This window comes from Malania oleifera, chromosome 13, assembly GCF_029873635.1.
Source record: "Malania oleifera isolate guangnan ecotype guangnan chromosome 13, ASM2987363v1, whole genome shotgun sequence".
Taxonomy (NCBI): domain Eukaryota; kingdom Viridiplantae; phylum Streptophyta; class Magnoliopsida; order Santalales; family Ximeniaceae; genus Malania; species Malania oleifera.
The window spans coordinates 83,527,962-83,541,070 of record NC_080429.1 but is presented as its reverse complement, the minus strand read 5'-3'; the positions used below and the strand labels follow the sequence as shown (position 1 = coordinate 83,541,070).

The 13,109-nt window shown below is 34.2% G+C and overlaps 1 protein-coding gene across 3 annotated transcripts in view; it reads right to left on the bottom strand.

Annotated features, from left to right (window-relative positions):
- LOC131146738 (uncharacterized) overlaps window positions 1–11,232 on the bottom strand; it is a 67,007-nt gene extending 55,775 nt beyond the window's left edge. For 2 of the 3 annotated variants that reach the window (XM_058096502.1, XM_058096504.1), the window contains exons 1-7: window positions 10,729–11,232; window positions 9,904–10,053; window positions 9,442–9,609; window positions 9,009–9,161; window positions 8,661–8,813; window positions 3,820–3,984; window positions 3,485–3,667 (exon numbers count right to left, since the gene is read on the bottom strand). In XM_058096502.1, coding sequence (XP_057952485.1) covers window positions 3,485–3,667; window positions 3,820–3,984; window positions 8,661–8,813; window positions 9,009–9,161; window positions 9,442–9,609; window positions 9,904–10,053; window positions 10,729–10,912 — 1,156 coding nt within the window. In that variant the 5' untranslated portion in view covers window positions 10,913–11,232. The remainder of the gene's footprint in view (window positions 1–3,484; window positions 3,668–3,819; window positions 3,985–8,660; window positions 8,814–9,008; window positions 9,162–9,441; window positions 9,610–9,903; window positions 10,054–10,728) is intronic. The other variant, XM_058096503.1, reaches the window with a different exon arrangement.
- Window positions 11,233–13,109: the final 1,877 nt, after the last annotated feature.

Here is a 13,109-nt window from a genome sequence, read left to right as displayed (position 1 = left end):
TTTAGGCATTCTACCACACAGTTACGTCATGGCAGTTGTAGCAAAAGATGAAGATTATGAAGGAACACCAATGGTTGATGCTAAGACAGTAGGTCCAAGTAACTTAAATAGAGATTGAAATTTGGATGAAAAAGAAAGTTTAGTATTTTGACCATATGTACCCCTTCCATAAGGTTGACCAAAATGAAAATTGGAGAAGAATCAACATCTTTCTAACCTGGACTAATTGTCAAAAATCGTAATGGAATAAAATTAAATATCTCAATAAATACACAAATGTAGTTTCTAAAGAAGCTATAAGAAGTTGAATTTGAAGGTTCAGCCAATCTGAAGGTACACCGTCATTGCTTGCTTACCTTAAGATTGTTTGATTGTGGAGAGCATAAAATGTGGCATTCTTTATCTCAAGATTCATGATAATTTTTTTTGGGTGTCTAGGATTGTTTCATTTGAGGGTTAAGTATGACACATGAAAATTCCTATACCTTCCCCATTTGACAAGAAGTACAAGTTGCTTTCATCTCACGGCTTTTCACTAATCGAGTTGAAGGGCACCACAAGCCACTTTTTAATAGGGCGAAGTAACTTGTTTATGGTGATGGCCTCCTTGATCCTTCCCCAACTTGATGAGTTGAGTTTTTTTTCCAAAAAGCAAGAATGGTTGAAGAGAGGGAAGTTCAAAACTCGATGGATAAACTTGACCCACTATGGATGACTTCTACAACAACAAAACCAAGCCTTAGTCCCACTAAGTGGGGTTGGCTATATGAATCCTTTTCCGCCAATTTATGCGATCATGGACCATTTCTTTTGATAGATTCAAGGATATTAAATCCTTACTCACTATCTCCTCCCAAGTTATTTTAGGTCTACCCCTACCCCTTATACTGCCCCCCATAGTAACTAAGTCACTCTTCCTCACAGGTGCATTATAAGGCCTACATTGCAAGTGTCCATACCATCTGAGTCGTCCCTCCCATATCTTATCTTCTATAGGAGCTACACCTAACTTACCACGAATATGTTCATTCCTTAATTTATCTTTCAATATTATACAACTCATCCATCTAAGCATTCTCATCTTGGCAACTTTTACTTTTTGGATATTATGTTTCTTTGTCGCCCAACATTCCGATTTATATAGCATAGCTGGTCTTATAGCTGTCCTATAAAACTTCCCTTTCAATTTTAAGGGTATTCTACGATCACATAGCACACTTAAAGCACTTCTCCATTTTACCCAGCCTGCTTTAACTCTATGCATTACATCATCTTCAATTTCTCCTTCACCTTGCATAATAGATCCAAGGTATCGAAATCTACAAATGTTATTTATTTCTTCATCATCAAGTTTTACTTTATCTCCAATATTCCTCCTATCATTACTAAAATCACATTTCATATATTCTGTTTTATTTCTACTTATCTTAAAGCCTCTAGATTCCAAAGCTTCTCTCCATAATTCTAACTCAGCCTCTACTCCATCCCTAGTTTCGTCAATTAATACAATATCATCTACAAACAACATACACCATGGAACCTCCTTTTGAATACTCTTAGTCAATTGGTCCATCACTAAAGCAAAAAAATAATGAAACAAAGCAGATCCTTGATGTACACCTATGGTAATTGGAAATTCTCTAGTTTCTCCATCTATAGTCCTTACACTAGTCATTACTCCATCATACATATCATTAATGACATCGGTATACCTACAACATAAACCTTTTTTTTCTAAAACCCACCATAGAACTTCTCTAGGTATCCTATCATATGCTTTCTCAAGGTCAATAAATATCATATGCAAGTCCCTCTTCTTTTCCCTAAACTTTTCCATTAATCTTCTTAAAAGATAAATAGCTTCTGTAGTAGATCTCCCAGGCATAAAACCAAATTTATTTTTTGAGATTTTCGTTTCTAATCTTAATCTTTGTTCAACTACTCTTTCCCATAGTTTCATCGTATGACTCGTAAGTTTAATTCCACGATAGTTATTACAATTTTGAATATCTCCTTTATTTTTGTATATAGGTATTAAAGTGCTTTTCCTCCATTCATCTGGCATTTTTCTTAGTTTTTACAATTGTATTAAATAAATTAGTTAACCATATAATTCTGTTATCAACCAAGCATTTCCAAACTTCAATTGGGATGTTATACATAATTTGTTAGAATAAGGTCAACTAGGTTGTTTATTGCCTATTTGTACTTGAATTGAAACATGTTTTCACCCCAAATCTCTCTCTCTAGTGGCTACCGAATTGAAATGCTTTAAAACTGTTAAATCATATGCTAAAAAAATCCTTATATCCTATTTTCAAAGGGAACAGGATCCCTAAAAGCAATAAGCATGAAGTAAGTTGAGCAATACACACATGATATAGGGTTCATGACCATTTTTTATTGTAGTTTTATTAGGAAAAAAAAGGTAAGGTGCATCTGTGGGAACTTGAACCTGTAGTTTCACTTCAGAGGAACTGGACTCATTCTAAAGTGCAATGGAAACAACACAAGTTCCCCTAGCATTGCATATAAACATAATTGTCGCATAAAGGAGGCAGTGAAATTTGCAATGTGCATATGGCACAGCCTATATATAAGATTCGATATGATACAATGGAAAGACAACCAACTTAAGATACATCAATTCAAAATTTTGATGGCATTTCTAATGGGTTTGCAAATCAAGTTTTCTTGAAATAATCTGTGGAGAACAAGGTGGGGAGGGAAAGGTAATAATCTACTGGGAACATTGAGGATTATGCAGGCTTATCATCCTATCCTGTATGAAATGAGATAGCAGTAATTCTTTATTTATTTTTAGAAAAAAGAAAGTTATATATTTGAGATGAATAACAATTATAACTATCTTCCTAACAAGAAATAGGGGAAAACCTACCTATCAAAAACTAAAACTAAAACAAAACAAAATAAAATAGGACCATGTCTGAGAAAGCTTCTGAAGAAAAAGCAGAAAGTTTCAATGATCTTGGAAAATCAGATACCTTCAATATTTTCCAAGAAAACTTTCAGAATCCAATGGAAAATAGTTATCAAGAGTCAAATTCATTTTATCCATTTTTTCACCATCTATTTTATGGGTACACCCATCAGATAGGATTTATGGACACTGATTATGCATTGCAGTATTATAAGGGTAAAGTATCCAGATTGAGATTTTGAAGAACATATAATTACATGACTGCTGCGTGTTGCCTAACTAGTAGAATAACCTCAAAATTTATATTAGGCGAAATTTTAAATCAAGATTCAAATTTATTTTATCCATATTTTCGCCATTTATTTTATGTGTACACCCATCAGATAGGATTATGCAGTCTTATATGGGTAAAGAATCCAAATCGATATTTTGAAGAACATATAATTACATGATTACTGCCAGTTGCCTGTCTTATAAAATAACCTCAAGTTTTGTATTAGGCACAACGAGATCATTGTTAAGGAAAAGAGGACAAGTTCTCACTTGGTTGAACATTAACTGCCACAGGCATGGGTTGGCGTATGTCAGCATTTGTCCCAATTCTACCCAGAGCTTTATTATGTACTGGAGGAAGAAGATATTGTTCCTGACACTTTAGCTTCAATCGCTTCCTTATAGACAACTTTTCCATGCTTCGCTCATCTGACCCATTTTCCCTTACAAGCTCTAGAATTGTATAAAAAGATAAAAGTTAAAACCACACAAAAACTGTAAGGATTAAGTAATTGACACATTCCCAAGATCAAATGCTTTCTAGGTTCGTAAAGAGGTTTAGAAGAAAATATTCAGTCAAATAAAAGTTGAGTAAAGAACTAAACCTGTGTATAAGTAATACATGTCATCCAGTGCCTCAAGATGCTTATTGCAACCGCCTATAAACACAAGAACGCCACCCTTCATAGGATCCAAATTATCTCCCGCAACTGAAAATCGGGCTGAAGGTCCATCACCTATAGCCATCAACTTTGTCCACAACCCAGTATCTATATAGATTTAGACGATAACGAATGTCGAGAACATCATTAATCACCAAACATATAACAAGAAGTAAAAATTGTCAACTTCATATTCTGTACAGGATATAAAAAAATAATTAAAGTGATGGATGGTAAAAATAAGTAGCTATGGAAGACAAACGAACATGAGCCACGATAAGAAAAGACATGTAGTAGCATGAATGCAACAAAATGGAAGATCCCAGGACAAAGCTTGATGGGGACATGGCAGGGATGGCAAGCACATGCACGCATATTAACATTTTGACATTTATAGTATTGATGACTACACATGCAAAAGATAATAAATCTAATGGGGAAGATAGCCTTGAATCAAGTTGAATGGAGAAAAATGATTCACGTAGTTCACCCAAATAGCTGATATAGAGGCTTAGCTGTTGTCACTGTATTGTTGTTGCGGTTGCACAAAACATCCAATATACACTCACATGCTTATTCCTTTATCCCTTTCTGTAATAAAAATTATGAATGTAACTTCTAAAGTAATAATAGTTGAGTTTTAACACAAAAATATTTTGATTCTTTCTCCCATGCAATTAAATTTTTTGTGGAATAAAATAAGCTAAACATTATATTAAAATATGTCACATATCAGGAGACTGATATTACAATACATCATTGTGTTTAGAAAATATTAAGAGAATCATCAAGGAAGCATCCAAGGAGAAGGGGCAAAACCAAGATTTACACATGAAGGGGCAAAACAGTGACATGCTCAAAGAGTAAGAGGTAATAGTTATGTTCTTTTAAAACCAAAAAATTGACCCTCCTTTCACTGCATTTGGTTTTCCCACTGCCAAGGAATGTCCAAAGTCAAAAATGCATTCATAAAATGAGTGTAAATTTAAAGAAGTGTTGGATATGTGTCTAAGTGAACTTCTGAACAAACATGCAATTCTGCATTATAATTATCATTCATATGTATTACTTAGCATTAGCCCAAGTTAAACATCAGTAAGAGTTCCTAATAGCATGGGACAGGTCACACACAAGTTCCATGGATAAACTATGAAATGATGACAAAGATCACCCCTATTTCTATGAAGAGTGTGCTGTGTGCTTAATAGGAAGAAAACATGGCAAAATTATCAACTAGGCCCCACTTTCTAGCTGATTGGTCTCATCATGGATACTATATCATAGAGCGAGCACTTCCAGTGTGATATGGGCATAATCTCAAATTCCCTCAAAATTGCTAAAATTTCTGTCAAAATTTCTGCAACACCACTTTATTTAATTATTCGTGTCTAAATTATTTTTATTCATATAATAAACAATATTTAATTGATTTATGAACTTAATTTATACTAACCAAATATATTTAATACACCTAATATATTATGAACATGTTTAATACGCATATTAAATTATAATTGTTGCACCTCATACACAACATAGATGAATTCAATTTGTAATAAATTAGTACTAAAACTTACAATATTATGTTTATTAACCATTTCTAAAGTTTCATAAAGAATTTCATGCGTTATTACTGTTGGCCTAACTAGGTTTTTCAATCTTATTTTGATGATAACAAATAAAGATGTTTTAACATGTGTTGTTGAGTAATTTTATTTCAGGGTTTAAGAAAGAGAATGTGTTAAAAGCTTATATTTCAAAGAAAGATAATCATATGAAGCTTAAATGGCATGAATTCAAAGACTAAAGCTTGAAGATCATGAGAGCATGGATATTAAAGAGAACTTGATGAAAAGCTCAAAGTATCTTAAAGCTTGAAGACAAGTAGCAGATCAAAGCATGAAGACTTAAGTGTTTAAGAATGACAAATGGCTTAGAACTCTTTATGTAAGTGCTTTAATATTTAAATATCTTTTGAAATATTGTTGAAGCTCTTTAGGGGATACATGGACTTAAGAGACCTATTTTAAAACCCCAGAAAATGTTTTATAAAAAATCAAAGTAAGAGAGCAAAACTAAATTTGAAAACTAAAAATGAAAAACCAGAAAGAGGACTGGTCAGCCGACTGACCAGAAAAACACTAGGTTTACTCAGCCGACTGACAAAAAATCAACAGTTACGTTAATTGCCCAGCCGACTGACACAATGAACTGAAATCACTCAACCGACTGACAGTGCCCAGCCGACTGACAGTGCCCAGCCGACTGACCCATTTTGAACTGTGTCGAGCCAGCCGACTGACAATTATTCAGGATTAATTTCTGGCAGACAGAAGGGTGTCAACCGCCTGTCTAGCCGATTGACCCTATGGAAATATACTACCTAGTCACCTATCCAGCCGATTGACTCCACGGGATTTCAAATTTTTGAACTTAACAGGAAATTTCTAAAAATCGGTTTTTGAAATATGAACGTTATAAAACCTTGGAGGACACTCCAAGTAACTTGGGGAACAAGGAAACCAATTCTAAAAAAGCCTATAAATATTTCCTTAATCTCAAGAAATTATAACTAAGGTAATTACAGAGCACACTTGCATTCAATCTCTCAATCTCTCTCAATGTTCCATATTGCTCATACTTTTGTTGTAGGGAAATCAACTGAATTGCTACTAAACATCAACTAAGGTTCTCATTGAGTTTTTTCAATCACAAGGAACCCTTGGTGAATTCTACACTTGAGCTTCAATTCTATTTCTTATTGGTATTTAAATTGTTAAAGTACCTAGAGCTGAATTTGTACTAATCTACTCTACTTTGAGAGTGCTTTTGTACGCAGTGATTACTTCATATCTTTTGTAGTTCTTGGACGATTTGAGGTGTTCAGATTGTTGGCTAAGCGAGGGGATATCGCTTAGAGAGGCGGGCTCTAACCTAATTGAAGAAGTGACCGAACGAGGGTATATCGTTTGTAGAGGCAGGCTTTAACCTACTAAAGGAGTGTGTAAACGGTATTGTTCCGTCCAGCAAAGGAACTAGTTTTAGTGAATCCTTTGGTGATTTGCCAAAAGCAAGAACGTAGGCGGGGTATAAGTCGAACCTAGTAAAAATTGTGGTCTCACTCTCTCTTTCCCTTAGTCTCTTTACTTACAGCATATACGAACTGCGTGGATGTTTTAAATTCCTTAATCATAAACACTACGTGGATTTGATATTAAGTAAACTTAAGCTTAATTTGTTTTTGGGATTGCGGAAACCGAAAGGAAGTACGTTGGTTGATCCATTCTTTGTTGAAACTGAAAGGGAGTACGCTGATTGGTGAAACACTCAAAGACTCTTTAAACTGAAAGTTTATTTAGCGTCTAAGCTTTTGAAAAGAGTATTGGATTTTATATTGCACCTCATTTTAAGAAAGCAAATTCATTAACTACAGGGCTGCAAACAAACACAAGCTGAATCTTCTATCTTAGTTTGAATATTGTGGATGATTCGAAAATTGATTGGTTAAGTACTTTGTTGATTGTGGATTGAATTTTGTTTTTAAGTATTTATTATTAGAATAAATCAACAAGAAGTAAAGAATTCATTAAAAGAAGCAAAAGAAGTTAAAAATTCTTGAAAAGAATTAAAAGAAAATTTTTAAATCCAATTCACCCCCCCCCCCTCTTGGGACTACACCTTAGCTTTCAATTACTAATTTCCATCATTTTTTTTTTAAATCAAAATAAAAATTGAAATCCAAATTTCCATACTTTTGGAGCTTCGAAATCAATATTTAAGAACTCGGGTATGCTGAATTTGCTAGTTCAACTATCCTCAAACTTGGAGAAATTCAAGATCTTCATCTTCAAACGCATTTTGCTCATTTTAAAAGTTTTAAATTGTTCATTATCAAACTATAGATGTTTGGTTATGAATTATTTTCATTTACTTTTAGGACTTGTTTTAGTTGTTAAGAAGTATTCATTTAATTAGGCATCTAGAAAGTCTTTTCCTCATTGAAGTAGGATCATTCACATTTAATATGAGTAGTATTATGGCTCTCTAGATATGAGTAAAGTTGATAAAAAAATTACTTGCAGTTGATTAATGAAAATTATCTACAAATGTCTACACTTAAGACTTAATTTGCTCCAGGGTGGAACTTCAAGATCTGAGAGAGATTCTAAGGTTTATTTTCCTCTTTCTTCTCATTTTTATTTTATTTCCAGCACAACTAGGCAGATTTCACATCCACAACTAACCCATAATTACCTATTTTAACCGTAGATCTTTTTATTGTAAACCCAAAACCAACTTTAACCCATCTGACATTCAAAAATAATTTTTTTCCTAATTTTTTCATGAATTTCTATCAAAATTTCCCCCACTATTTTAGTAAATAAATCACCAGAATCATCACCAGTCAATCATATTTTTTACTAAAAAACTCCAAGCACCTTTCGTTCCATAAACTCGAAAAAAATGAATCCTTAGCCCAAATTATGTAATTGTAGGCAGCTATTTTCTACTATTCCTCTACAATGAGAACAAATATTGTTTGCCTTGGAGCTCTTGATGGATGGGAGGTGAAGGAAATGCTCTTTAGCAGTTGGCCTACATCAATGTGTCTCTTTAGTGTAATATAAAAGAATTGTCTTTCCCCTTCAACCTTTTGAATAGTCAAAAGGCCTACTAAGTCAACTAGGTGCCTAAATTTGAGTATTTAAGCAGACAAATTTTCTGAAAATGTTTACCATGCTACTGCCCATGTAAATTTATGCACTATGTAATGTTAGACATACCAACATCAAGCATATGAAGGTCATCATATAGATTTTGGGCATCAGTAAATCCCCCAAAAACAAACAAGTTCTTGCCGAAAGCTATGGTTGAATGGCCAGCTCGTGGTGGCAACAATTGGCCTGAAGTGTTCAGCTCCCTCCAAACAAGAGTATCTATTGAAACATAAAAATTCCAATAAAATTGTGAGCACATGAAATTTACAAACCATACAGCCCCAAGCCATACACTAGAAAATTAGTATTTACAAGTTCAACACAATCTATATTGGATTAATCTAGTTTTTACAGCCTTAATATATATTTGAATTAAATTTTTAAGGCAGAAATATTTTGAATTAAATTTGAGACCTGCATCAAGGATATGGACATCAGATAAATAATAGTCATGTGCATCTTCACCGCCAATCACAATAATCTTGCTCTTCCAAGAGGAGCAAGAATGGCTATCACGAGCAGTAGGTGGAGTGCCTGATGTCGTAGCACGTTTCCATACAAAGGTCTCTGCAGATGAATAGTCAAAAAAAGGGAATTATTACCATTTTATTTTTCACTTAGCCATATATCTCATGACTCACTAATCTAAGTCAAATATCCAGAATCCATAATGTACAACATGGCATAAAGCAATAGTTCAAGTAGATCATGTGTTAACCAATCAATACAGAACTTCAGAATAATAGGAAATAATTGCCCTCATCTTGGCCAGGGTAGGTAATAGCTGGCCTTCAAGGTAGACTGCAATATAGTAGGCTTATGAATTGCGATACTCAGAAAAACTAACCAGAATCCAATATGTAAAGATCATTATAATAGACTTCATCAGAACTATTTGAGGATTTTCCACAGCCACCAAATACAAAAAGCCTCTTGCCAACAAGTGCTGCACTATGGCCTTCCCGTGCCTCTGGTCCCTCACCACTCACAGTTGGCGATATCCATGTATGTGAAGCTACAAATATCTTAAACACATTAGCTAAATAGTAAATATTTTACCTGGCTTAATAGTATAAGTCCAACTGATTCAATATTAATAAGCTGGCATCCATGAATCACATAAGGAAGAAAGCCCAGGCTTTTCTCCAGAAAAAATTAACAAAGCACGAATTAAATGCTATCATTATATTTGATTAAGTCATACTATAAATTACTTCAAGAAGTTGAACTATGAATTTCAACGGGAATGCAGAAAGCCACCTGAATAGGTTACTTTGAAGAGAGAGAGAGAGAGAGAGAGAGAGCTTACTAGTATCTAAAATATGCAAATCCTTGAGAGGGTTCATCCCATCTGTGCCCCCAAATACAAACAGATTATCCCCGACAGTGGTACAGCTGTGGCTGTCCCTTGGTGTGGGCGGGGTACCTTTTATCACAGGCTCACTCCATGTCTGCTTAACTGCATATCAATAATACAGGAGACAGAGTGAAACAGAGTGAACAATCATATTACAAACCCTAAATGACAATTCAGAAACAGAAAAGAAAACCCAAAGTAACAGACTCAAATGCATATAAAGCCCATATAATAAAATAAAAAAAAAACCAAAATTGCATTATTCTTGGACCACAAAAGAAAAAAATTAACAAATCAATATAAAAATTTTAAAAATCATTATGAGCATCCATTCTAAATTTTTACATTGGGCATTGTGTTTTAACCCGTACTGATATCAACTGGTAAAGCATACGACATTAAGTCTAAATTTTCAAAAAAAAAAATGAACAAACAAATAAATAGAAGCAAAGGTAATGCCAAACGAACCAAGCAGAAAAAAATAAAATAAAATAAATAAGAACTTGCAAAAAAAAATCCATATAAATTATTTACGGAAACTGATAAAAAAAAACAGTATATTATGCCTAAAGAAACCCTAAAAGAAAGTCCAATCAGTGGTCATAAAGATTGTTAGCGGAGAATGACAAAGACGCCATAGAGATTAATTAGCAAGTAATGACAATACTAAAACTTCAAGAACAACGTAAAACCATATCATACAGATTGAAGTGAAAAGGGCAGAGAGAGAAAGAGCGAGAGACAGGCAACAATCAGGAGAAATCGCAGACGACCCACCAGTGTCAAAGATGTGAACTTGGTTTGTCTGACAGTTATCTTTGCCATAACCCCCAAACACATAGAGAAGCTTGCCTCCTTTAATGGCGTTGCAGGTGTGTCCCCATCTCTTCCCTGGCCCAGAAGCCCCAGCCATCTCCGGAGCTTCTCCGCCCATTTGCTGCTGCAACCTTTCCCATCTCATTCTGGGTTTCCACAACAACACACCCCCAATGGCTCTGCGTGCGTGCGCCTATGGAGAGAGAGAGGGAGAGCGAGAGAGAGAGAGAGAGAGAGAGAGAGAGAAATGAAGAGGGAGCTGGGTTAATGGGTTTGTTGCCGTTGTTCAGATTTGTGCAGGGATTAAAACGAAATGGACTTTGGGTGCCCAACTTCATGCAAGAAGAAACCGGCCAGGACTCCATAAACAAGTGTCGCAGCAACACCAAAAAGTGCAAGAGAAACCTGAGAGGGGTAAAATTGGAAACTAAATGTCTATGCGATTTGAGGGAGAGCATTGAGTACAATGCACTCACATTCACCTATGGGTATGCATGACGCTTTTGAGATTGAATCAGCTACAGCTGGGCTTCATGGGTTGATCAGAGAGATCCTGTCCGTTCATTTTTTGCATTTGCAGAGAATCAATTATTATTCATGTAAATAAACAGGTTCCAGTGATTGATATTAATACAAGTGTTCTTCTAAGCACAGTGCTTGCATCACTCTATATGATATTACGGACCCACGTATGAAAAAAGAGACAAGAAATTGTGGTTCATATATTGATATACTATATTTAGAGCTGGCCTCGTGATGATCATAAGTTCATGACCTATATACTATTTTCTTCTTCTTCTTTTTTACTTTGAATTGATTGTTATGATCATAATTAATTGATCACTAAAGTTTATCACTCACTCCATTCATTTAAAAAAATTTAAGGATGATTCTCTTCAAACTAGAGAGAGAGAAGCAGTGAATGTCATTAATGAAAAGAAATGAAAATTTATGAAAGTTGTATTGCAAGATATAATGGTGGCTTGAGGTTTTGATAGAATAATAAACATGTTTGATAGTACATATGATATACACTCTAATATTGTCCGTTTGATTTAATATTTAAGGTTAAAAAATAGGACGCGTCTGATACACACCGTTCGGAAGTGCGTAACATAAAATTTTCCTCTTTTAAACATTATAATTACTCTATTATTTTTGCAGTTAAGTTGTTGTCGTTTAGTTTAAATTTATATGCATTTTTTTTTCTTATAAAGTCATCGTGTGTGCGTTGTTCAAGGGGCCCACTGCGCCACCAAAGAGGATTATCAACTGCATACATTTAGTTTTCTTGCCCTAAGACCCACTCTATATGCATGAATGGTTTTTTTTCAAGTCTACATTGATTTTTGAAATTATTTCATGTGTCGAACGTGCATGTACTACTTGGATCATGACCATTTGTTTAGTAGCTTTCATATGGGTCCCACTACTAAAAATGTATGGGACTCGCCAAATAGTAAAAGGTGATGCTAGGTACACGTATGTTGAGCACCTTCAAGAATTTCTTCAAAGATCGAAGCGTTAAATTTCAAACTTGTTTAGAATTTAGCTATTCATTGTTCCATCCATCCATTGGTTGCCAGATAAAAAGTTTTGTTGAAAAAGAATTAATAAAAAAATTCCGCCTTTTGTTGCAGTTGGAGCACTGACATTGTGTGGGGTCATTTGATTGGTCAAACTCGGGTGCCAATTTGATATATTTTTCACAAAGTTTCCTATTCGATACCACCAATAGCCTTGCGTGTGTTTTTTCCCTTTTTTTCATTTAATTTAGTAATGAAAAACAGAGGAAATCTGGAAATCTAGAAAAATAAAAAATAAAAAAAGTTAACAAAATATAAAGGAAGGGTATGGATTTCTCTTTACGTTTCTTGTTTGCTTCACATAAAATGAAGAGAAGGGAAAGAAGGGGAGATAAAAAATGTGAAAAGAATTACTTTTATCTTCACTAAGTTAGAGAGATGTACATAGAAACTACTCAAAAAAACCTACGAGATGGACAGTTTTAAAAAGTGGCCTTATTGGGGGTATTCTTGAAAATGATAGCTGACTTTTGTTCCAAGCTCCTATTTGTTCTTTCTCTTTCTAAAAAAAATATGTAGAAAAAACTTAATTTTTTTTTCTACCCTTCCCTCCTATCGTATAAGTTTCATTTCTCTTGTTTTCTTCTCTCCAACTAAATGGATCATAAGACTTTGCTAGAGAAATTACTTTCAACCACCCTTTGGATCTTTAGAACGGATGGGGAAAAATCAAAGAAAAAAATTAGAGATATTAAAAAAAAAAGGCTTCCATTATTGAGCAATTTTCATCGTTTTCCATTTTTTTAATTGAACTTT